This window comes from Gopherus evgoodei, chromosome 10 (assembly GCF_007399415.2).
Source record: "Gopherus evgoodei ecotype Sinaloan lineage chromosome 10, rGopEvg1_v1.p, whole genome shotgun sequence".
NCBI classification, from domain to species: Eukaryota; Metazoa; Chordata; order Testudines; family Testudinidae; genus Gopherus; species Gopherus evgoodei.
This window is the reverse complement of record NC_044331.1, coordinates 82642296-82668959: the sequence shown is the minus strand read 5'-3', so window position 1 is coordinate 82668959 and position 26664 is coordinate 82642296. Positions and strand designations below refer to the sequence as shown.

General features: G+C 51.9%; 1 protein-coding gene across 2 annotated transcripts in view; it reads right to left on the bottom strand.

Moving 5' to 3' along the window:
* RAB26 (RAB26, member RAS oncogene family) overlaps positions 1-26301 on the bottom strand; it is a 239763-nt gene extending 213462 nt beyond the window's left edge. For both annotated transcript variants that reach the window (XR_004002399.1, XM_030578410.1), the window contains exons 1-2: positions 26031-26301; positions 19511-19621 (exon numbers count right to left, since the gene is read on the bottom strand). Coding sequence is in view for 1 of the 2 variants with exons in the window: in XM_030578410.1 (XP_030434270.1) it covers positions 19511-19621; positions 26031-26252 (333 nt within the window). In the remaining variant the exon portion in view is untranslated. The remainder of the gene's footprint in view (positions 1-19510; positions 19622-26030) is intronic.
* Positions 26302-26664: the final 363 nt, after the last annotated feature.

The window sequence follows — 26664 nt, the reverse complement described above, 5'->3', positions numbered from 1 at the left end:
CCTGAGCGATGTCGTTATACCAACCTTAGCACCATCTACCTGGGGGATTATGTCACCAGGAGATCTTCTCCCACAGACAGAGCTACCGCCTCTAGGGGAGGTGGATTAACTGCGCCGAAGGGAGAAGCTCTCCCCCGTTGGCCTAGAGCGTCTTTATTAAGCACTCCAGCAGCGCAGCTGCATCAGGACCGAAGCAGTGTTTTAAGTGTAGATTTGCCTCCACCCAGACCTGCAGGGCGCAAGCATCTGCTGTGCACAGGATAATGCCCTCAGGCTCTGGTCAGAGTGGAAGAACGGTGAGATCTCACCTTGAGACAAGTAAGAGCAACAGGCCGAACCCCTGAAGGGGTTCAGACCAGAATGGGGAGAGAGGTGCAGCTAGCCCCATAACCCTGACACAGCCCTTGGAGAGAGAGAATCAAATAACATTCACTGCAGATCAGTGTCACCTGCCATGGAAATGTACAAGTTCTGCTCAATGTGCAGAATTTATATTAACAGGTGGATCCATGCTGGGGCTGCTCATTCATCTGCCAACACTGTCCCTTCCCCTTATCCCAGGTAAATCCAGGCTCTGGCTAGTTGAGGCAAGGTCAGTAATCCTAGTCTGCACAGCCTGTGCGCTTGGAATAAACACTATCATGTTCCTCGCAATGCTAGTCTCTCTCTCTGATACAGTCATACATCCACACTGCATCAGCAATTTTGCTGAGGAAAGATGCATACTGCACCTTTTAAAAAAAAATCAACAAAGTCACATTAAATGCAGCCTCTTTTGGCTCTAGGAAGAAGGGGGCAGTGAAAAACAACAGCCTTTACAGTTTAGGGTCATAAGCAATCGCTTTTATTTATGGTGTACAGCAACAGTTCCCTTGCACAGCCAAGGCGAAAGCAAAGAGCGCTCTCATTATGAACTCAACTTACCAGCCCCGAGAAGCCTGCTTAATGGGATTCAGTGTTGTGCCCACAGGGAGACATCACAGCTTGTGTGTCTCAGAGCTAGAGACACTGCCCAGGTGCAACAATGCATGCAGACAGGAATGCTTTCCGTGCAAACCAGTTAAAATTCCCAGGACTCTCCGCTGTAAAAGCTGGAGTAGAGTCATTTCAATGGGAATTATTATTTACATGCAACAATCTGTTCTGGGCATATTAAGGCCATGCCACAAAAGCCAGGGTACAGTCTGACACCCATCAGGCTTCACTCGAGTCATTGCAAAGTCCGAAGGCAGCGAAAGCCACCAAGCCTGGCTGTTCAGGACACTGGGCAGGGTCCTTTCAGAGCAGGAGCTCCTTTGGGAAACAGCACCTTTATCCGACAGCTGACGTCTCTGCTGAAGTTTTACTTGAAAGGAGGCACATGGATTCCTGGGCCAAGACAAAGGCAGGCTGGCTACAGAAACAGGAAACAAGGCCCAGTTGCCTGAGCAGAGGACTGGGAGTCAGGATCACCAACACTCAATTCTGGGTTTGATGCCGATTCCGTCTGTAGCCCTGCACCATGCACTTCACTGCACTTTAGATCTTCCCTAAGCAAAATGGGGAAAAGGCGCAGAGGGGTGCCACTGGCACAGGGTTTTGCAGTGAAATATATCCCTACAACATGAGCTCACACTGGCCACCCGAGTGCTCTCATCACAGCCACATTCTCCCACAGAACCAAAGAGAAACAGGACATGTCTGGTTTGCAAAAAAAATTTTAAGAGGATGCAGGGGACAGCGTCCAGTTACAGAGCTCAGAAAAACAAGGGCTTCCAAAAAGCTCTTCTCCCAAATTCAGCCAGGAGAGCACCACCTTCTTGATGAAGAACACCGATTACTATGGAAAGCATCTCCTCTGCTAATGCAAGGAAACAGACAAGTTTCTTATCACAATGCGAGTTCCAAGGAGAAAAGTTTAAAAGAAATGCAGCTTTTTTTAAAATGTCAGGTCCAGTTATAAAAATCTTAATTTGCACAACTTGGCAAATGCATGAGGAAAACACAAAGGTGTAAGCTTCTAATTAGCACTGAGATTCACAGGGAGAAGCAAGATACAGTTTCTGAAGAGCCTCATGATCCAGGAGCCAACAGTTCAAAGACTGGTTAAGTGAGATGCTAGTGGGCTTGATTCAGCCACTCGGATGGACAGAGGATCGGACAGAACAATGGAAAGCCAAATTAGAACATTTGCATCACTCCCATCAGCTAAAAAAGGAATAAACTTGGGAATTAACTGGCCCTTTGACTTTATGGCTTTGGTATGATGCTCTCCCTCCAGCTGGCTGTGAAAATGAAACAGAACTACAGCAAAGCATGGAGCTCTCATTTCAATCAGGGTTTTCACTGTGTTCTTGTAATTACCCCATGATGCTGCTTGCGCAGTGTCACTGTGTGGTGCAGGACGCCTGCCTCTGATTTACAGCGAGGCACTTAAATTTCATCTTCTCAGGACTCAATCACCAGGACGCAGGCTTGCCCTGCTCAGAATATTAAGTGACCCGGGAAGGTTGCCAGCTTGACAACACTGAGGCCAGAGTCTTATTTAGATACAGAACAAAGGCAGCCCTGGCAGTGGCACCACAAGCCTATTGCTCCATCAGTGTCAGCCAAGACTGGCTGGAAGATGCCTCGTGTCTAGGGATGAGGAGAGGGCTCTGCAGATGATGCTAATCGCTGACATTTGTGAGAGCTTTTAAGGATGCAATATGCACCTCTACACTATGAAGGGAGAAACCCCCCTGCAATTTGCATAGACCCACAAACAGCTGAGAGATGTTCACACCCTCCTATTACCACTCACCTAGAGGGGAAAGACAATGCTGTATTGCTATGAACCCAGCCAAGCCAACCACGGCCCTTCAGAAGGGGGAGTTTGGACATGAATATGACAGCCAGAAATCCAGGAGCTTCAGAGAAGTTCAAGATAAACAGGCAAGGGGAAGGGCGCGAACAGGTGCAACCCTCCCTTCAGAGCATCATGTGACAGAGATGGTGGGATCACAGAGGAACGGAACAAACACCCGGTCCGACAGGAACTGAGGGAGAAGGAAGCGCTACAGACAGGCTTTGTGCAGAGAAATGGCAGTCAGCTCTGAATCGAAGAGCTCTGAATATTCCTAAGGAGGCTGGAAGTCCTGAGCGGAAACCCTTTCTACAACTCTGGAGTTCCAAAGCCCAGAGTGAAAATCACAAAGGCAGAGAAATGCCTAAGGCAGAGGAAGAAACTGTCTCCTGCCCTGGAAACTGGGGTAAGCCCAAGTGGAACGGCTCAGAGTCAATCCTTTTCCCCAAGTCTGGAGGTCTGGTGTGAGCTTTTATGGGAGGAGAGTTGGGATCAAGTTGTTTAGCAAGACTGGGGGGAAATGCCGCTGGAATCGCGGGACGTTCTTCCCCCTTTCAGTCTAATTAGAAACAGAACAAACACAGTGGAGCAGGGAATCTCTGAAAGCAATCCATAACTAAAATGATGCAAATTGGAAGAAGATAATCTGTTTTAAAAACCCCAAACAAATGAAGGTTTAGAAAACAGATGGACACGCTAGCATTTGGGCTGGAGGCACCAGGGCCTCTAGATGGAAGGGCAGAGTACCCAGAGGTTTTCTGGAAGATGGTTACCAGCAATTTCAGATGCAACAGGTAAGTACTGGGCCATTCAAATCAACAGAGCACACAAAATCTTATCTCAGAGACCACTGGAGTATGAACAACCTCGGACAATGCTAGTTAAGCCCCATAATTAGAGAAGGTGTCATTGTTGCAAGCAGTGGGAAAAGAGAAAATTGAGTTTCAATTAGAGCTGGGTGAAAACTGGAAAAATAATTAAAAATTCCATGACCAGTCAATCCAGTTTTTAAATTAATTTGCTTCATTTCTATTCAGTATCCTCATATTCACGTCCTCAGAATATTCTAGTGAACAGGATTTTCAGGCCAGAATGTCCATGAAAACAGCAGATGTTAAGCCAGTATTGGATGGTACGCAGAGAGGGTGAAATTCAGCTCTGTGCAAAGCAATAGCACAATGTCCAGGTGCAACTTAAGCCTTCCAATTTGGCCTTAAATGGTGCATAGGCCTCCTGCTAGCGTTCTGCACGGAGGAGAATTTCATCCCAGAATGCAAATGTTATAGTCACTTTCTGCATGGATCCCACTGCAGACTGGATTCCATGAGTCAAGCGTGCACACACAGCTCGGACTGTGAATACTCGGAACAACCAAGCAACATTCTAACAACTAACCATTAAAACATATGCGAGGTGGGGGGAACGTGATCAGCTCATGGACAATTTACAAAGGAGGGAGATGTGGGGGTGGAGGACACATCTTGAATAAGCAAGTAATTAAATTCACCTCAGCTCCAATTTAAACTCCGGGATTTTGTTTTGCTTCCACGATTTCGCACCAGCAGTTACCATGAGAAAGAGTCCAGCACGTATACATTTTAAAAAGGGGGGCTTGATGTAGAATTTTGTCAGTCATAGGATGAGCAACAGAACTAACAGGATTTTTCCAAATCCATGATTTGCCCCCTATAGTATTGTTAAATTGGAGGATGCATGGCCCTCACCAAGCATGTCTGGATCTATCAAGCTGCTGAGTTTGCTAGCCAATTTTCACAAACAAGGGATCTAGTGAATGCCCCTTTGGTTAGTGATAGCTGAAAAAATGCAAGCTACCACCCATAGACAAGACAATGCCAATGCCAGGGCTGAGGACTGATCTGATTGCATGTCTGAGGCAGAGGCAGCCAGAAAGTTGGTGGAAAGCAGCAGAAAGTCAGGAGACAACGAAAGAAGAATTTATAGCATGACTCAGAGAAAGCAAAGAGACAGCTTTTGGTCACAGTGGTGGCTGGAAAGGCAGGCTTGGAAAGGTACCTAAGGAAACTGCTCCCTGTTTGATCCCTGCTGTGTTCAGGGAAACAGAACTTCGTACATTCTTTGTAAGTAAACAGGATCGCACCACGGAAATACCTGACACCACTGCCAATTTCTCCTCCTAGCAGAAACAACTGGCAAGAGCCCCAAAATTAACTAAATGCTTGAGCTAAAAAGAGGAAACGGTAGATTCAATTATGGAAAGAGTTAATTTCTTTTTAAAGAGATACTAATGGAGCCTATCGGGATGAACTAGAATACAAGATGGGAGGCCTGTCCTTTGGAAGGAAACCAAGAAAATAGCATAGGAATTTGGACAGATATTTCTGTCACTTAATGAAAGTCAATGGCATCTATAAAAGCCACTGGGTTTTGTCCTTTCAAATGATCAGGCTAAAACACACTTACCTTCTGCTCTGGATTTGTTTCAGATGCAGCTCTACCATTAGCAACAGCGATGTGTAAAGGATCAGTTTGCATAAGCCCCCATCCATACCCAAACACCTTGGGCTGGCTACCCCAGGGTGCACAGAGCCTTGGAGAGTTCTGGCACTTCCCACCTAAAAGGAGACGATCGCTGTCTTTTCTGATGGACTCAAAATGCTCCCACCATAAAATCAGCTTAAAAAAGAAAAGATGCTGAAATAATTCCTGTGCCCAAACTAAAAATTAATGGACACAGTTTGATGCATTTTGTGAAAAACTGAATCCTTGCTGGGCCACTTGTATTTCTACATCACCACAGCTCTACTTCACACAATGTATTTAAACTCAAAGGGATATTGTTCTCAGAGACTATTCTAAAAAACAAACCTGGCAAAGGGGCTGTGCACATGACAGAATGATGAAAAACTAATAGTCCATTAGAAATGACAATGCCAGATTAATTTTAAAGGGGTTTTATTCATTTAGATTTGTTCAGTATTATGTAAACCATTACAAAATAGCTTTGCAGAGACCTAATGGTTTAACATTCTTGAAATTAATAGCGGCTGGGACCACTAGACTGTAGCTCCATAGCTCATCCTCTTTGGGAGGAGGGAGGATCATCATGCCTCTCTTCCAATGTAGTGTTGAAATCAGATGCCAGAGAGGGCCTTGGATGCTGCATGAAAAATGTTACAGGCAGCTACCTGGGTACACGGAAGGACCTTGGACAGATCGCTCCTCCTTCGAGAGAAGCAGCAGGGACTTTGCAGACTATCCATTCTGTTGGCGAGCTGCTGTTCTGGCCAGGGTGAGCTGTACAGGAAGACACCATGGGTATGTTTGCAAGGCTTGCATGCCAGACAGACATAAACAAACTGTTTATTCATCGTGTTTTATCAAGCAGAGAGACGCAATCCGGCACATGCACAGTGAGGACAGGGCTGTACGATTCAGCATAGGACCAGCAGCTCTCTGGTGCTTACTAGACCGGCCCTGCATCTCTGCTCCCCTTTGAGGGGAAGGGGGGCACTGATTCAGAGCGGAGCAGTTCTGCAAAGCTGCTCTTGGCGCGCCTTGCACCACTCCGCCACAGTGCAGAGACAGCAATCAGGAGGACTGGCTGGGCAGTCACGACAGCACAGACGCACTCGGCTACACAAGGCCTTTCTTGAACTGCCACTGCACTGGGCGCTCACTTTGCAAAGAGATGCAGACTCAAAGGTCCCATTGAGGAATCGGCTGCAGCCTCTTCCCTCTGCTGGGTGTATTCAGACCCACTCCGGTGTTTGGGCGATTCTGTCATTCACTATGGGCCGGCTGCAGAGTGGACATAAGTCGTAATTGTACTGGTACCTCAAGGAGGAGATTTTAGTTACACGCCCATGGGGTACGCCTGGAATTCTGGAACAACCGGTCCCAGACTTTGCTCCTCTGTATGCAGCTGAGTTCCCTGCTGTGACATCTGTATGTACAAGTGCATCATTCATTGATTATTTACCGGGGCAGCCAAACTTACTGGCCCTCCGAGCCACATACAACGATCTGCAGAAGTTTGGGAGCCCCAGCAGGCATGTCCCAGGGGGCTGGAGCCCTGAGGCCCCCCTCCCTGCTGGGCAGAAGCCAGAGGCAATGCCTGGGGAGGGCACATGGGGTCACGTGCCCCCACATATTTTTGCTAGGGTTGCTGGCCCCACTCGATCACATGGTGCTGCCAGGTCCCCTCCTTGCACAGCAGTTGCTGGAGCTGACAAGCTGGGAGCTGTGGCCCTGGGGAGGGGTGGCACCAAACAGCTGGGAGCTGCAGAGAGAGCCGCTGCTTTTCTGCTGGTTCTGGAGCTAAAGCAGTGGCCCCTCCCTGCAGCGCCCAGCTGTTCGCTGCTGCCTCGCCACAGGCGGCACTAACACCTGGGAGCAGCAGGCAAATCTTCATGTTGTGCCCCCCACCGCTTCTCAGCAGGTACCAGTCGTCTCTGGCAGAAGCCCTGCCGCAGGGTGGAAACCTTGAGCTTCTTCTCCCCAAGTCTGCTAGGCGGAGATTGGGGTGGGCAGGACACATAACAGGGAGCCGCACTTAAAGAGCCACATGTGGCTCGTGAGCCGTGGTCTGGCCACCTCTGGATTATTACAATCCAAACAGGATGCAGAATTCCCCAGAAACCCGAGAGTCTTAACCACCCCAGGTGATACATCAGCATGGCTTAGGCGGACGTGCTGCCTTCTCTTGGAATCTCTAGCTTTGGAGGGTATAACCAAGCCGCCAGCAGACCTCTGGTCTGGTTTTCTGGACCTTAGCGGAGGCGAGCATTTAGACCTGGTGCTCTGCGTCATGGGGATTTAGGTTTTCTTCTCAACAGCCAATGACCCCAGCTGTGACCTTGGATAAGTTTCCTACCCTCTTGTGCCTCAGATTTCCCCATCCGTGCAATGAAAGACAGTACTTATCTCACAGGTTGGCGAGTGGCTTAATTTTGTAGAGTTTTAGCGCCTCCATTGAAGCAGCAACATTTTACGTTTGCAGCTGAATCTCAAGATACTTTACAACAGCCTTACCATGAAATTAATTAGTTTCCCTTTTCATTAAACAGCGATAGCCCACCATTTGTCAGTATAGAGTCCCTTAATTATAGCTTACTGAAAACAATATATAGTTAATTTACTTTAGTCAGAAAATTTGATGCCAAATCCCTAGATTACACAAAGTTGTGATGCAATGGTTTTGTTATTAGACAAAACACAAATTAAAAACCACATCCACTCATGCAGCAAAAACCTTCCATCTTATCAAGTGACAGACTCATCAGCCCTGAGATGCAAACTATAAGAGATGTACAATTACACAGTTGTTGCAGATAAGACAGTCTTCTGGCTGTACATCTCCATGTCCAAAACCCATTAGTTCTTTTCAAAATCCGTAATAAATTTCAGCAGAGTTACATAGTTTTCTTTGTATTGTTTCACCACATGACTACTCAATATATGTTGCATAAACTGATATGCTAGAGAAGTGAGTTAGCCATAATTTGATTTTCTACCGGCACTAGAAAATGCAGAAGGCATTCCAATGAATAATTCATCGGACTTCAGTATCAAAAGTCAGTGTTCTAGGCACTGCATTGGGTAGTAAAACACATTCCATTTTAAAATACAATATTGAACAATTACTTTCAGCAAAACCGAATCCATAACTTAAATTTGGTTTTACAAATCCAGCTGTAACTTGGCAGCTATGTAAAACTCATCCACCTGCTCTGTCCCTAAAGGCTACTCTATTTGCAGGTAGCACCACCTCTGGTATTTCCACAGAGATTTCGAACCAATCCTTTTATGTCTTATCCTAGGCACTGTACCAGAAAAAGGCAAATACTAGAAAGATATTGTTCATACACCTGCTTACTAGCAGCTTGAAAGGAACATTGATCTCATGGCAATGCTCCAAGAAATAGAAGAGATCTGAGAAACTACTGAGAAGAATCCAGGGAGGAAAGAAGTTATTAGAGGAAAAGTGCATGTTTTCTACAGAATGAATCTAAATGCTCTGTGCTGGATCGAGGCATTAAGGACACTACAAAGCTGACAAGGACATATTTTTGCTTGGTTTGGATCATAGGCACAGCAAGTACCTAACACTTCTATCTACACTTAGGGCAAGATTCTTACACATTTTGAGCTACTGCCTACCAAAAAAAGAAAAGGAACGTGCAGACAGGCACAGCAGGAAAGGTGTTGTACGATGGTAACAGATAAAGAACAGGTCACTGATTTATTATAGGGTCACAATCACTATTCAGCGAGATATATCACTCAGCATAGCAATGTGAAAAACAGGCCCAAAAGCTGCTGTTACAGTGATGCAAAAGGAGGGACATCATGCTATGAAAGGTGCTATATACCCCAAGTCCAGGCTGTTAGTACAGCTAGTCAAGCAGCAAAACCGATTCACAGATAAAGCACTAATTTCAACATGCTACTGGTCACAGAGCTATCAGCTATTCACGAGACTGCTACATGGTTGTGAAAGTGTTCACAAATCCCAGATTTACAATGTTTAATACAAATGTCTGAACATTCAAACCAGCAGCTCATTATATCTTGTTCTGCTGTTTAAAAAGAAACGGCTCACTCAATCAAGGAGTAGACACAAAACTGTGCGAGTCTGAGAACCGATCTCACAACAAGAAACATGAATTTCAAACAATCCAGAGCCTGGAGAGTCCTTATGAACAACAAATACCCCTGCAGAAATCAGGACTAGTACATGAATGACTGTAGTCCATCATGGGTTTGTCATAAACAGATAGCTAAGGGTTAATGTCTCTTTCACCTGGAAAGGAGTAACCTGAAACACCTGACCAGAGGACCAATCAGGAAACAAGACTTTTTCAAATCTGGGTGGAGGGAAGTTTTGGGTGTGAGTTCTTTGTCTTGGGTCTGACCCTCTCGGCTCTGAGAGTGATCTTTCTACCTCCGGCTTTCTAATCTTCTGTTTCCAAGTTGTAAGTACAAAGATAGTAAGACAATAAGGTTTATATTGTTTTCTTTTGTATGTAGATGTGTGTAGTTGCTGGAATGCGTTAAATTGTATTTATTTTGGATAAGGCTGTTTATTTATTTATTTTTTTAAGCAAATGACCCTGTATTTGTCACCTTATGACAGGGTTAGCATTCATGACAGGTTTTGGAGGGGTAGCCGTGTTAGTCTGTATCAGCAAAAACAAGGAGTCGTCCTTGTGGCACCTTAGAAACTAACAAATTTATTTGGGCATAAGCTTTCGTGAGTAAAAACCCACTTCATCAGATGCATGGAGTGAAAAATACAGTAGGCAGTATATGCATTAGAGCACATGAAAAGATGGGAGTTGCCTTACCAAGTGGGGGGGTCAGTGCTAACGAATCAAGGTGGAAGTGGCTCCAGCCAGCACACATGCAGCATCTCCCAAATGCCAGGTGGACCACGTCCGTGCGTCATGGCTTGTATGTGCATGGGGGCCCACTGACTAGTCTGCCTGGGGACCGGAATTGCTGTCCGCGGGCCTGATCCACTTCATTGATGTCAACAGGACACAAAAACATGCTTAAGAACTTTCATGAACCAGTTTTCCTTGCAACGTTCACGGAGCCAAACGCCATTAAATGGCTACTCTTGGGCATTTACTCTCTCATAAAAAGCTGGTTCCACAGCCTTGTATTCTCTCTCTGGACTGCTGTCCCTTAAATAAAACATGAAATGATACAAACAGGTCATTTTCGAGACAGGCAGGGCCCTGGTGGCAAGAAGCTGACGTCCTGGGGGCTGCCCAGAGAAATGGCAGCACAAATCTCTAATGCCAAAGAGAATTACTCACCTCTTCATGCTGGATGGGCGTCCAGCCTTCAGGAGCTCCGTCCCGGCTCACCACCAGCGTGGTATGGTCACCCCTAAAGAACAAGCCCTTCACAACCGAGAGTGTCTTCACAGGACACAACTGCCACTTAGAAACATGGGGTGTTTGGAAAGAATCCGCTACCACCTGTAGGCAAGTTGCAGCCTGGACAGGAGGCCACAGGCTGAGTGGGTGTGATGCAGTAGGGACTGTCTGTGTGGGGAGTGGGAGAGCAGGGGAGGACTTTAGGGGATGGACGATGCCAGGGCCTGTAACCTGAGCTAGGTAAGGGAGGGGAAAGGTCAACACCTTTGCCCGGGAAGGGGACAAAGGAAGGGAGTGGCAGGAGGGAAGCAGTTTGAGTTTGGGCTTGGGGCTGTGTGGGTGGAATTCAGGGGATCCTAGCTAGGATCCAAGCACCCTGAAAGCCCAGAAGGACTCGGTGGAGGGGTCCTGACTGTGCCTGCCAGCTCTGCTGTAACCTGTGTTCCTGTTGTCCAATAAACCTTCTGTTTTACTGGCTGGCTAAGAGTCACTGTGAGTCCCAGGAAGAGGGGTGCAGGGCCAGACTCCCCCACACTCCGTGACAACTGGTGGCAGAGGTGGGATGTACTGCACCCCGTGGACGGCACTTCCTGCAGTAAGTGACTGGGGAGCAGTAAAACGAAGGGGTGGTTAACCCCTGGGAGTGTGTGCCCAGTGAGAAGGACTTTGCAGTAACAGGGTCCCCCGGGGGATTGCAGCGAGCGGTCCCAGGGGCGGAGGAGTCTGCAGCTCGACCCTGGCAGAGAGGTGGTGACCTCAAGAAGGGCTGGTGCACTAGGGGTCCCCCTGGAAACCGTGGGGAGCGGCGAGCACCCCGGCCTGTGAGTGGTCAGCAGGAAGATGTATGCCAAGCGGCGCAAGTGTGACCTGCTGGAGCTGTGCAAGCAGAGGGGGCTGCACCCAGGGAGGCTCAGCAAGGACCAGCTGATTGCCCAGCTGGAGCAGGGAGACCGCATGAATGAACGGAGCCCTGTCTCTGAGGGAAGCAGCCGGGCAGATGCAGCGCAGGCACCAGTGTCTGTTCCCGCTGAGAGTGGTCAGCCGGCGGACGAGGGCTTCCCGAGACCCCCCCTTCCTAGGCCTAGGGGAAGGGCGGGGAGGAGCCCAGTGTATACCGAGGGCACCGTGACACCTCCGGCCAGCAGGGGATCCTCCCGGCGACGCTCGGCATCCGTGGAGCGGACGCAGCTGGAATATGAAAGGGAGCTGAAATGGGGGGAGCTCGAGTTAAAGAGGCAAAAGCTGGAGGAGAAGGCGAAACAGCGTGAACATGAGCGGGAGGAGAAGGAGAAACAGCGTAAACATGAGCTGGAGCTGGCCCGGCTGGCGAGCAGTGGGGCCCCAGCTGCGGTGAGTGAGGGGGGACCCAAGCCTACAAAGAGCTTTGATAAGCACTTGCTGCCCCGGCGTAAGGAGGGGGAGGACATAGATACCTTCCTGACGGCCTTTGAGAATGCCTGCGAGCTGCACAGGGTTGACCCTGCAGACAGGATCGCAGTTCTCACCCCCTTACTGGACTCCACAGCCGTGGAGGTGTACAGCCGACTGAAAGGGGCGGAGGCAGGGGACTACGAACTGTTCAAACAGGCCCTGCTCCGCGAGTTTGGGCTGACTCCTGAGATGTACCGGAAAAAGTTCCGGAGCCAGCGTAAAACCCGTGAGGTCACATACCTACAACTGGTCAACCGGGCACAGGGGTATGCCCGCAGGTGGACAGCTGGGGCCCAAACTAAAGAGGACCTGCTTGACCTATTCCTACTGGAGCACCTGTACGAGCAGTGCCCGTCCGACTTGAGGCTGTGGTTGATGGACCAGAAGCCGGAGAACCCACAGCACGCAGGCCAGCTGGCCGACCAATTTGTGGACAGTCGGGCAGGGGATGGCAGGGAGGAGTCTCGAAGGAGCAAGCCTGCCTCAACGCAGAGAGAGAGTCATCATGGGACCACCCAGCGGGGTCCTATGAAGAACTCCCCCAAAAGGGGAACATCCAGCGGCAGGTCCCTCCGACCCACTCAAGGGGACCCACGAGACATGGGCTGCTATCGCTGTGGCCAACGAGGTCACATACGGGCCCAGTGCCCCAAGCTCAGGGACAGACCAAGCAGACCCAACCCACAGAGGGTGGACTGGGTAAAAACCCAATCGGAGGAGGGGCTACATTCCCAGGAAAGGGGGGCTGGCAACATACCACCTGTGGATGCTCCAGGCTCCGGGTTTTTGGTTTATCGGGTGGGCGCGGGGCTGCCCCTCCGGAAGGAGTGCATTGTTTCCCTGGAGGTAGATGGGAGGAAGGTCACTGGGTACTGGGACACGGGCGCAGAAGTGACGTTGGCCCGGCCCGAGGTAGTGGCCTCAGATCGGATGGTGCCTGACACCTACCTGACCCTGATGGGCGTGGGCGGGACCCCATTCAAGGTGCTCGTGGCAAGGGTACACCTGAAATGGGGGGCCAAGGAGAGCCCCAAGGATGTGGGGGTACACCGATATTTGCCCACTGACGTGTTAATGGGAGGGGACCTCGAGAACTGGCCTAGTAACACCCAGAGTGCCCTGGTCATGACTCGTAGTCAGAGTCAGCAAAGGGCACTGCACCCCGACAACGGGGAAGGTACTCGACCCGAGGTGCAGGACCCTAACCCAGGGAGCGGGGAACGCCCAGGGGCACGGTGCAGAGAGGCTGCGGCCTCAGACCCAGACAGCAAGAGAGAGCCGGTCCCCATCCCTGTCCCAGCTGCTGAGTTCCAGGCCGAGTTGCAGAAAGATCCCTCCTTGCGGAAGCACCGGGACCGGGCTGACCTTAGTGCGGTACAGACCATGAGGAGAGGTTGCAAGGAGAGGTTCCTGTGGGAGAAGGGGTTCCTGTACCGAGAATGGGCTCCCCCAGGGGAAGTAGAGTCATTGGGGATCAGGAGGCAGCTGGTGGTTCCCCAGAAGTTTCGTCACAAGCTGCTGTACCTGGCCCATGACATCCCTCTCGCAGAGCACCAGGGAATCCGGCGCACCAGGCAGAGGCTGCTACAGAACTTTTACTGGCCTGGGGTCTTTACCCATGTCCGACAGTACTGCCAATCCTGTGACCCCTGCCAGAGGGTGGGGAAGGCCCGGGACAAGGGGAAAGCGGCTTTGAGGCCTTTACCCATCATAGAAGAACCTTTCCAGAAGGTGGCCATGGACATAGTGGGACCCCTCAGCAAGATGACCCGGTCAGGGAAGAAATACATCCTGGTGGTGATGGATTTTGCCACTCGCTACCCCGAGGCGGTGGCCTTGTCCTCTATCGAAGCCGACACAGTGGCAGATGCGCTGCTGACAATTTTCAGCCGGGTGGGGTTCCCCAAGGAGGTCTTAACGGACCAGGGGTCCAACTTCATGTCGGCCCTGCTCCGGTCCTTATGGCAGAAATGTGGGGTCCAGCACAACTGGGCCTCAGCGTATCACCCCCAGTCCAACGGGCTGGTAGAAAGGTTCAACAGGACGCTGAAGATGATGCTAAAAACATTTATGAACCAGCACCCGCAGGATTGGGACAAGTACTTACCTCACCTGCTGTTCGCGTACAGGGAGGTGCCCCAGGAATCTACCGGGTTTTCACCTTTCGAACTGTTGTATGGAAGGCGGGTAAGGGGGCCCCTACACCTGATGAGGGACGAATGGGAGGGGAAGGCCTCTCCCGAGGGAGAGTCAGTGGTGGAGTATGTCCTGACCTTCCGGGAAAGACTGGCCGAGCTCATGGGCCTGGCCAGGGAGAATCTGGCCCGAGCCCAGAGGAGGCAGAAGGTCTGGTATGACCGCATGGCACAGGCCCGTGCCTTCGCCACCGGAGATCAGGTGATGGTTCTCATCCCCGTGAGGAGAAACAAACTCCAGGCCGCCTGGGAAGGGCCCTTCAAGGTTATCAAGCAACTGAATGAGGTAAACTATGTGGTGGAGCTGTCAAACCGGGCACATCACCGTCGGGTATACCATGTGAACATGATGAAACCATACTATGACAGGGGGAATGTGGTGTTGGCCGTGTGTGGACATTGGGAGGGGCAGGGAGATGACCCCTTAGTGGATCTATTCCCTGGGACAAAAGCTGGTTCCCCCTGGAGGCGATTCCCCTCTCTGATCAGCTGACCCCGGGCCAGCACGCTGAGATCAGAGGGGTGCTGCATCTATACCAACAGCTGTTTTCCAACCAGCCTGGACGCACTAATTTGACTGTCCCCTGGGTGGAGACTGGGTCACATTCCCCTATAAGATGCTCCCCTTTTCGGGTCACTGGTAAAACTGCCCAGGATCTTGAAAGAGAGGTCAGGGACATGCTGGCTTTGGGGGTGATCCAGCCGTCTTCCAGCCCTTGGGCCTCGCCAGTGGTGCTGGTCCCCAAGAAGGATGGGTCAATCCGGTTCTGTGTTGACTATCGAAAGCTCAATGCCATCACCGTATCTGATGCCTACCCTATGCCCAGGCCTGACGAGCTCCTAGACAAGCTGGGAGGTGCTCGGTACCTCACCACTATGGATCTTACCAAAGGCTACTGGCAAGTGCCGCTGGACGCAGATGCCAGGCTGAAATTGGCCTTTATCACCCCTCTGGGGCTCTATGAGTTTCTGACCCTGCCCTTCGGCCTCAAGGGAGCGCCAGCCACCTTCCAGCGCCTGGTGGATCAGCTACTGAGGGGGATGGAGAGTTTTGCTGTGGCGTATATTGACGACATCTGCGTCTTCAGCCAGACCTGGGAGGACCACATGTCCCAGGTTAAACAAGTCCTGGACCGACTCCGAAAGGCTGGGTTAACAGTAAAGGCTGAGAAGTGCAAGGTGGGGATGGCTGAAGTATCTTACCTGGGCCATCGGGTGGGGAGCGGCTGCCTGAAGCCGGAACCAGCCAACATGGAGGTAATCAAAAAGCAGGTCCAGGCCTTTATTGGGATGGCGGGGTACTATCGAAGGTTCGTGCCCCACTTTAGTGCCATAGCCGGCCCCATCACTGAACTGTGCAAAAAGGGAAAGCCAGACAAGGTGATCTGGACTGAGCAGTGCCAGGAGGCTTTCCAGGCGCTGAAGGAGGCTCTGGTTAGTGGCCCAGTTCTGGCAAACCCAGATTTTGACAAACCCTTTATGGTGTTCACCGATGCCTCAGACACGGGACTGGGGGCAGTGTTAATGCAGGAGGATGAAAAGGGGGAGAGACACCCCATCGTGTACCTGAGTAAGAAGCTGCTACCCTGGGAACAAAGCTACGCGGCCATCGAGAAGGAATGCCTGGCCATGGTGTGGGCCCTTAAGAAGCTAGAGCCATATCTCTTTGGGCGACACTTCACCGTGTACACCGACCACTCTCCCCTGACCTGGCTGCACCAGATGAAAGGAGCCAACGCCAAGCTCCTGAGGTGGAGCCTGCTCCTGCAGGACTATGACATGGACGTGGTCCATGTGAAGGGAAGTGCCAACCTGATAGCGGATGCGTTGTCCCGGAGAGGGGACCCTGAACTTCCCCAGGTCACTGGGCAGAGTGACCCCGCTCAGTTCAGTCTCGAAGGGGGGAGAGATGTGATGCAGTAGGGACTGTCTGTGTGGGGAGTGGGAGAGCAGGGGAGGACTTTAGGGGATGGACGATGCCAGGGCCTGTAACCTGAACTAGGTAAGGGAGGGGAAAGGTCAACCCTTTGCCCGGGAAGGGCACAAAGGAAGGGAGTGGCAGGAGGGAAGCAGTTTGAGTTTGGGCTTGGGGCTGGATGGGCGGAATTCAGGGTATCCTAGCTAGGATCCAAGCACCCTGAAAGCCCAGAAGGACTCGGTGGAGGGGTCCTGACTGTGCCTGCAACCTCTGCTGTAACCTGTGTTCCTGTTGTCCAATAAACCTTCTGTTTTACTGGCTGGCCGAGAGTCACTGTGGGTCCCCGGAAGAGGGGTGCAGGGCCGGACTCCCCCACACTCCATGACAGTGGGCCACGGAGGCTGACCTCCCTTGCTCCCTGAATTGGTCACGTCCAGGTAACAGCAGACACATAATGGCACGTGTGCGCTGTGGTTGCCCGTGGTTTAACTGTTCTGCAGATCAGCTGAGGTCTCCAGCCTCCAGGGCTGTCACCAGAATGAAACATACACAAAACTATTACGTTTAAAGAGACATATTTTCTCTGGCTGACTGTTTGGAAAGCTGGGCCTGTGCGGTGGCACGTTGAAAGGGCTCCTTGAAATTTAGCAGCAAGCCTGAGTTAGATGGGGGTACCCGTGGTGGCAGTTCTCAGTCCTGAACGGGAAGAATGCAGCTGGCAGCTGAGGAGCTGGCATACGCCAAGTCAATGCACCAGGGAGCCGAGGGGCTTTGAAATGCTGAGAGAACTCAGGAAACGTGCAACTCAACAGCACAAGGCTGCCATAAGCAACAACACAGGATCTGCTGCAACATGCTCTCCAGCTCCATCTCACCAAAGCACGCTGCCCGCGCTGCCATCAGCCCTTCTCTCGGATTGCTGGGTTCTTGTTTATTTACGTTTAACATTCAGGTAAACACTATGTCTGGTGCTAATGAGGGGAGACAAATCCATTTCATTCCCTCATTATTCGCATTCATATCCAGGCTGTTGACACGACAGGTTTGGAATACTGATGGGCTCCGTGAGGGTATCTTTGGCTGAGCGGCTCACGCAGCACGTTTCTTTTCAGGCTCCAGAGGTGGGGCTGCAGGAGAGCAAAGTATCCCAGCTCCGTTTGCGTGCTGGGCGTCTCACGGATGACTAGGGGATGTGCGCATTGAGAAACGAAAGCTCTACCAGCCACCTTTCCAAGGTGGGCTCCTTTCCCAGCCCCTCCAGCCTTGAAGGACTCTGTATTCATGCTGACCTGCTCGAGCAGGCTTTGCTCCCACTGATACAGTGATATGCTAGTGACGCGCAACCTTTTCCATATGAGAGTCCGCCAGAGCTGCCCTTCAACTCCATGTAGCAGGCTCTAGCTGGGACTCCCCTCCCCTTTAGCAACATGGGACAGGCAGGTGGTTGTGAACCCCCGATTTCGAACCCAAGGAAGACCCATTATAAAACAGGAGGCCTTCTTTAATATCGTGGATTGGGATGAGAAGTACTATATCAATAGGAAACACTGCACATTGCCCAGGAACCTCTTGCCAATCAATATATTCACACCATACAAATGCAAGCACCTTTGAGGAGAAATGTAGCAGCTGTTTAAAAGGACAGTCAGGTCTAAAAATAATAATCATACTATTAAGGGAGTGGAATTTCTTCCTCTCTCTTACTCACACCACCTTAGATTACTAAAACTGAAAGAATGTTACACATCTCATTAACTAGGCACAATTTATGCTGCCTCTTTATTTTTTGCATTTCTCAGCTCAGACAAAGAAAATAGATTGGAGAGTCACAGTCAATTCCCACTAATTTTCACTCCCGAGCACTAGCACAGTGCTGCAAAGTTCTGGTTGCAAATTTTCTGTTTGCAAAAAGAGTTTCCATTTAAGTTATTTTTTTAAATATCGATAGAAATATTTAGATTGGTTTTCTGTTTTTCTTTTTTAAAAAAGCTTATAATATAAAACCTAAATCTGGGGACAAATTTCACTGATCAATGTCCACTGAACAGCACATGACTTCCTGGAGTGCAGCTACTGTATTAAGTTAAAACAACAGGAGGAATGCAGGCACACAGAATGTAGTTCCCCAAGACACTATCAGAAATTTGTGAATGAAGGATGCTATGTGGCCCTTTAGTAACCATGAATAATCAGGACCTCGGTTTCAGATCTTCTGTGAAGCCAATACTGATCAGCACCTGGGCTCCCCAGAACTGTGCTAGGACCCAGGGTCACACAGGCTTGGAGGGACAAGTATGTCCCGGTGTCAGCAACATCACTTCCAGCAGTGCCCTAGTCTGCTTTGCCCGTGGGTCCCTATGCCATGGGGCCAGGCCTGATTCTACTTTGCTTTTGAGATCAGCCTAAAGTGGTGTGGCTGCTGCAGCGTAACCCACACTGTAACACAGACAAACAAAACACACTTTCAGATGCGGCCTCCTGCATATCAGAGAGCCCTTCCCACAGCTTGGGGCTGATGCACCGCACAGACACCAGGCATACCCGAAAAGGAAGCACTGCCCCCAAGCAGGCTTCGAAAAAGAACAGCAGGGAGGGTGGAGATTAAACGAAACATTCCCTCTGCCAGTATTTTCCTATGTCCCACTCAGCGCTTAATTTGTAATGGAAGTGGTGCTGCAGCTCAAGCAACTTTTTAACATTCATAACTGACGCAGGAAGCCCAGAGGTGCCGGGGCTATGGACTGCCAAACCCAGAGGTGCCGGGGCTCAGCCTTGGCACACATCAAGCACTGTTCCCATTGTTAACAGCCTAGCTATATGGGTCTGATTGAAGCTCTCTCCTACCCGCTGAGGTTTTCAACTCATGCTAGACCCTGCAGTGAGGTCATATGCCTGTGATTATGACATCCCAATACACATACATCAAAGCAGCATCTTAAAACAGAAAATATGAAGCTTCTGCTTCTCCCATCCGAATTTCCCAGGCTATTACTAGCGTATGGCAACAGAAAACCCGTTTCCCCACACCCTGAGATGGCAATACATCACATTCTGACACTCCACTAGGGCAGACAAAGCAACGACTGTGCAAAGCACATGTGTGTAACCCTGACAGTGCTTTAGCAGCAGCTGAGGAGGAAATCTTCCTCACCCTGAGAACTTGGAGGTTGGCATTTGCTACTCACGGAATAGTTGAATACAAGAAGGAGGGTCGGGGGAAGGAGGGACACCTCGAAAAAGCAACATTGTATAAAGCTGTTCAACAGCACCTTACCCTGAAGTCAATTCCAACCGTAGAAATGAAGCTGCCGGCCAGGAAAGCGCCATCTTTAAACCGCACCAGAAGGCAGGTTTTGCCAACCCCAGAGTCACCAACCAACATCACCTACGACAAAAAACCGAGCGCAACGCAAGTTAGACTTTATTGTAAAAAGGAGGAGGAGGGCTTTCCTTAGGGAAACCTAACTACCGAGACTGGTCCCAGCACCGAAGACCCCACTGATGTTAACGGGATTACTCAGACACTCAAAGTTAAACACATGCCTCCATCTTTGCAGGCTTGGTGCTACAGTTAGATTCATTTTTCCTCAAGGCCAGGAGTGAGAACAAGGTTTCTACTTTTAAAAAAAGTTATTAAAAATTATCACTTGTCCGAGATTAAAGAGACACCCCCTTGGTGTCTGACTTTGACCAAGGGAAGAAAAATCCCCTGTACAGATTGCTACGACATCCACAAATCTGCCTTGCAATGGCCAAATGCTGCTTTTCACATGACACTTACAGCAGATAACTTTAGGACCCTGGCAAAAGACAGTATGCTACAAACCTCAACCACTTTCATTAGAGAGAGATGCTTTGAGAGCTTCTGTTCTCTCTGTGTCATAACACAAAAATAAGGGGACATAAGAATGGCCATACTGGGTCAGACCAAAGGTCCATCTAGCTCAGTATCCTGTCTTCCCACAGCGGCCAGTGCCAGGTGCTTCAGAGGGAATGAACAGAGGAGGTAATCATCAAGTGATCCATTTAATAAAATAGAACGGTGGTAAATGCAAAACTGATAAGAGTGACTATTTTTTTCTTACCCACCATGTAATTAGACGTTGGAAATCATTGCCACCTGTTAAGGCCAAGAATTCAGCAAGATTCCAAAAGGGATCGGTTATATTTTGACACATTAATCCTTCCAAATTTTTTGTTAGCAACATTAAACCTAATAGTTCAGGATTTAAGCCAAACCCTGACTTTTAGAGACCAGGATGACACCTAATGTGGGTGACAGATTATCCCATATTTGCTACTGTGCGGTTCTTCCACCTTCCTCTGAAGCATCTGGCACTGGCCACTCTTGGAGACAGGATACAGGGGTAGATGGACCTTGGGTCTGATCCATTATGGCAATTCCTACATTACATGCAGGTCACTGGGACTGCAGGAGGAGTAAGGGTAACAGGATCTGACCCCTAGTTATTCTGGGTGTACAAAGGTATGTTATTTAACCAGACGTGCCATGTAACCCGGCAATTTTTAAAATACACATTAATAACCCTAGAAAGATCCTCAGGGGGCTCTTACGACGTACAGCCAGTATGTATGGTTTGGAGATATTGTCCTCAAGCCTAGATGCTACACACTATTAACAGCAGCATGTGCACAAGTCAGTAACGGGGCCTGAAAGCTTTGGACGATCTGGGCCACATCTCCGTTTTACAGATAGGAGAACTGTAACAGCTACACTCAGGTTTCATTCACTTCAGTGGAGCAGGACACAGCCAAGAGAAGTCAGTGGGCTAATTTTAAAGGTGCTGAGCACCTGCATATTCCATTAGCTTCACTGGGATTTGTGGATGCCCAGTACTTCTGCGGGCCTGCCCCAAAGCCCACTGAAGTGAGCCAAGTGACTAGCTTTGCTTTCAGTGGGCTTTGGATCAGGCCACAACTGACTTATTGAGGATCACTCGGTGGGGACACTGGCAAAGATGGACTAGAAACCAGAGGTGCAATTTCAGTGGCAAAACTCCCATTGACGGGGCCAGGATTTCATCCTGGGAGTTCTGTGCCTGAGCAGCTGCCCATCCACCTCCACCCCCACCCCGCTTTTATGACTTAGTATGTAAATTGTAACAGTACCCAAAAGCATTGTGTTCCAAGGTCTGATACACGCACACACACCCCAATGTTATATGCATTATAACCTTAAAAATGGAGCTTGTCAATCCAGCCAGGCAGCAGATGGCTTCCCTTACAAAGATTAGCTCTCTGCAAATCAGTCTCACTTGGTGTCCTGTAATAAACAATCTTCTTTCTCCAGCTAAGATAGCTGCCTGCATAGCAGGAGGGAGTTCTGGTCTAGATTTCTGGCAAGAGGGCCAGCTCCAAGTTCATTTCTCAACTCCAGCCTTGGAATTCTGAGTCTGCCCAAATGCAGGGAGTTAGTGGGATCAGCAACGTTCCCACAGGGCTGTTATTCACAACAAAAGGCCAAGCAGGACAAATCTGACTTGCTCATTAACTGGGGACAGGACAGGACAAGAGCTTAATCTTTATAGGTTTACAGACACCAACTCGCTAGCAAGTCACTTGGATTTGGACCGATGCAGAGTATCACGGAGTCACCGGGCGATGCTCTGGAACTGCTCCCCACCAAGCCAGTCAGGAGTTTGGGGAGCCTCCTCTCCCTTGGAGCAGACTTGTTTAGGGCAAGAAGCTCACACAGCTTCACCTCCTGGGTCTCTCCTTGGAGCATTCAGCATCCTCTGCCCCTCCGTGCGCTTCCCACAGCGAGTCCACCCCTGCACCCCCACTTTGCAGTCAGACGTGACTCTCAGCCAGCCAGTAAAACAGAGGTTTATTTGATGACAGGAACAGGGTCTAAAACAGAGCTTGTAGATACAGCGAACCGGACCCCTTGGCTGGGTTCATTCTGGGGGGCAGTGAGCCAGACCCCCAGGTCTGCTCTCCACCCCTGACCCCAGCCAGACTAACAATCCCTCCCAGCCCCTCCTCTCTCCTCAGCCCCTTTCCCGGGCCAGGAGGTCACCTGATCCCTTTGTCTCCAACACCTTCAGCTGGCACCTTTGCAGAGGAGGGGCCCAGGCCATCAGTTGCTAGGAGACAGAGGGTCAGGCATTTAGGTGCACTGGCCCTTTGCTCTGCCAGATACTTAAGAACTGCCATGGGTACACTGAGGCACCAATACAGTATTCGGAGAAAACATTAAGAACTTTCCCAGTTCGTCACACAGAGTTTCTCATCATCTTGGGCAGATGCCAGAATGCGAGATGGGGAAGGTCCACGGAGTCAGAATCTGATCTCAGGTTATATGCGGACATCGTTCGTTTGACCTGAAGTGAGGCCCGTTGTACACCAGTGCATTAAAGGTCAGAGTGTAGCCTCTGCCTTGCGCTCCTGTACACAGCAACGATCTCTGATGAGGACTAGAGCCGTCCAGTGACTGGGAATAAGAGTCCTACAAATCAGCTCTTTATGGGCTGCGGGGCCATTCATCTCTGTCACTCGTTCAAACATGAAGCCAGACCAAATTCAGTCAGAGGCTGGTAGCTCCTGCTGGCAGCTCTTTGATGTTTTCTATCCAGTTCCTAACGGAGCAGGTGTCCCAGTCAGGAAAAAGCATGGTAACGGACAGTCCCTGGCCCTCTTGCTGGCCATCTCGGCAGAGACCAAGGACAGGATGGGTCAGAGAGATGGACAGCAAGAGAGGAGCCTTGCAAGCTAGAGCTGAGGCCGTGCTGAGGTAGGGAAGCTTGAGCTGCTGCTGCTGCCTCTGCTGCACCTTCTCTGGAGAGGAAACAGAACCGTTCAGGCTCCAGGGCTGCGGATGTGTCAGGAGCACTGAATTCACTTCAGCCAAAAGCAATTGATCTGTCATGCCACACACTGAATTTCTATCATGTCCTGGCTGTGCAGGGTGCCAAAGGCACCGAGTCTCTTTATACACTGCGCCAAGGTTCGCACCTTGCTGCAACCCGCACTGGCTTCCACACAGCTTGATCCTCAACGCCAGAGGGAACTGGGTTAAGGCAAGGCTCAGAGCAGGCTGGGTCATGAGAAATTACAGATTCAGGCCAAACAAAACCAGGGGGCTCCAAGGTGGGCAAACAGAGGGCCCTGTGACTGCACTGGAATTGACATTTAGATCCAGTGGTGATAGGTGCCAGAAATACAGAGGAGACGCAGACCAGGCAAAAGGTACAAACTAATGAAATTCCATCAGCTGCAGGCAGAATCAGCACATTGCAGCTGGTTAGAGGAACACTGTCATCTCGGTTTAGAAGCCAAGTTTAGATGTTGTTAAGGGGGAACCAGAGGGTTCCAATACCTAATTGGAACAGAAAGCTTTGGATTCGTCATTGTAAAAGGTCAGTAGAAAAGGAGGATTTTTAAGGGGGGTGGGAAGGGATTTGCATTTAAACCACCTGCTGGATCCCAGTCACTTGTGCCTGAGACTCAGAGAGTGAAACTGGCCAATCTAATTTCATTGCTGCAGCCCAGGGATGAAGAATCAGAAGAGAAATGAGCATGATTCGGAGTTTAGAGGCGAGATTATCTGAACAGTGCCCCTTCAAAGTATGTTTTTCAGGGAGCTTCTCCCCCACAAGCACAAAGAAGAACTGTATTTGCAGTAGCCGCCTGCACAAGAGACTGTGGGCAGGTTTTTAATTCTCTCTTGGTACCACAATTAGCCCAGTGCCTGGGGACAAGAGGCACCACTGCCCTACAGAGAATGCAGCTCCCTTCCAGAACTCAACAGGCAAAGGAAGAGCAGCTGCTGTACACAGGGGGACACCGACTTTTTAACGTTCCAGTGAAAGCCACAAAGCTACAAGATCACAAAGGGTAACGCTGCACCTCTTAATGCCCATGTTCCCTACGGCATATAACTGACTAGTTATCTTGTCACCAGGCTGTTAAGACAGGAACATCTTCAGCTATTTCTTTTCAACCCCATTTTTCAGACCCATTGGGGCAGGGGCCTGGGAGGTTGCAGAAGCCTGGAAGCTAGCAGGGCACCACTTTGGGAACGGCCTAACAGGGAGGGGGGGGACCGTGCCAGCCAAGAGGGGTTGCTGCACACACTAGCACAGATGTCCAGAGTAAAATAAAGTGTAGGTGAAAAACAAAGGGAAATCTCTGCCTGCAGGGCTCACCACAGCCAGGGTTCTGGGCCGGGTAGGAGAACTTTTCCTGGAGCCTTATAGGTGGAAGTCATAGCAGTAGCAGGCTGGGTGCCAGGGGTTAGGTTTGGGGTGGGGGCGACAGGAAGATCTGTTCTTACCCTCTCCACTAACTCCCTTTCCCCCTGGTTCCAGGGAGACCCTCCTCTGTACCCAGCCAAACTCCCCGCCTCCCCGGCGGCTGCTAAGGTGCAGCTCCACGGCTCTCAGTCCGAGCTCCCGGGCTCTATTCCACCGACAGAGTGAAGCCGCCTTCCGACTCTGCCCAGCCTCCCTGGGATCAAAGTTAGAGCGGAGACTCCCGGCTGGGAAGCTGCTGATCTCCGTGCGGATCCCCTCCCTTTCCTCGAGCCTCCCCGACCCATTGCCAGGGGCGAGGGGGGTCTCTGGAGTGGTTCATTTAACATGTCCAGCCACCCCGCCCCCATCTGTACCCCGCTGCCATTCCCCCATGGAGATGGTTCCCCCCGCTCCCCTTGTCTGCAGCCACAGCCTGACCCTCTGCAACCTACTCCCGGACGGACCCCGACTGCACCCCATTTTCCGGCACCCAGAGCCGGCACCCAGCGCAGGGCTCTCCCCCGAGGCTGTGCCGTGTGCCAGGACACCTTGGCCTCGGGCTGCAGCCTATTCCTGAACCCCGCTGGCCTCTCCTGGTCTCTGGGGCTGCCGGGTCGTTCCTCTAGCCTCCCTGAGCCCCCAAACAGCCCGCGCCAACCAACGCCGGGTTCCTGCGCCTTAAAACTTGGGGGGCGGCCTGGTCCCCGCTACCGGAGTCGGGCTCTCCCGGTGGGCCAGCGCGCTCCAAGTTCCGGGGCCAAACTCTCCCACACATATCGCCCTGGGGTCCTCCGACCCCCTTTGAATCTGTGCGCGCCGGGACCCGCCCAGCAGTAGCGGGTCCGTGCACTCCGGACTCCCCACCCCAGCCCCGGGCTTGGTGCGCCCCTACCCGGCACCCTGGTTCCCTCCAAGCATCCTAGTCCTCCCCCTAAACTTTGCGGGCTGCGCGCCCTGGCCCAGGGGTCCCCTCCCCAACCCTTGGCTCGGGGCGTCCCTCCGGGTATCCGCCTGGCTCCCTCCCCAGCCCCGGGCTTGGTGCGCCCCTACTCGGCACCCTGGTTCCCTCCAAGCATCCTAGTCCTCCCCCTAAACTTTGCGGGCTGCGCGCCCTGGCCCAGGGGTCCCCTCCCCAGCCCCGGGCTCCGTGCGCCCCTCCCGGGGCTCCAGGGTCCCCTCCCAGCCCCGGCTCCGTGCGCCCCTCCCGGGGCTCCAGGGTCCCCCCCCCCAGCCCCGGCTCCGTGCGCCCCTCCCGGGGCTCCAGGGTCCCCTCCCCAGCCCCGGCTTCGTGCGCCCCTTCCGGCGCTCCAGGGTCCCCTCCCCAGCCCCGGCTCCGTGCGCCCCTCCCGGGGCTCCAGGGTCCCCTCCCCAGCCCCGGCTCCGTGCGCCCCTCCCGGGGCTCCAGGGTCCCCTCCCCAGCCCCGGCTCCGTGCGCCCCTCCCGGGGCTCCAGGGTCCCCTCCCCAGCCCCGGGCTCCGTGCGCCCCTCCCGGGGCTCCAGGGTCCCGCCCTGGGGTCGCAGCCCTGGCGCTGCCCTTACCTTGAAGGCCACGTCGTAGAACTCCCCGCTGCTGCTCAGGGGGGGCCGGCTGGGCAGCACCGCCCCGTTGAGGGGCAGCTCCGGGCGGGGCCGGCTGCTGCCCCCCTTGGCTCTGGCCGCCGCCGCCCCGCCGGCTTGGCCGTTCTCCTTGGCGGGGGACAGCGCGGAGGGGGGCGAGGAGCTGCTCCCCCCCTTGCTCTTGAGGGTTTTCTTCCTGGACATGCTCCGGCCGGGCAGCGCCGGGCTCCCGGAGCCGGCTCGGGTGCGCTGGGGCGGCGCGTTCAGCGCGCAGCCTGGCCCAGCCACCTGCAGGGGAGCGGGCGCAGCATCCCGATCCCGGCCCCGGCGCGCCGGCCCCAGCGCATCGCCGGGCTGCAGCTCTGCCCCTGCCGGCTCCGGGCAGCCTCCCGCTGACGGGCACCTCCGGCAGCCACTGGGAGTGCCCGAGCCGGGCAGGCGTCCAATGGCAGCCGGGCAGGGGCGGGACCCAGCCCCGGGGCTCCAGCGGCAATGCGCCCCGCCGGGGCAGGGCGCCGAGGGCTGCGCGCTGACCCGCCTCCCTCGCTCGGTAGCACCGGCTCTGCCTGCGAGCGCGGCGCCAAAAGTTACTGCGCGCCTCGCTGCGCTGCCCCTC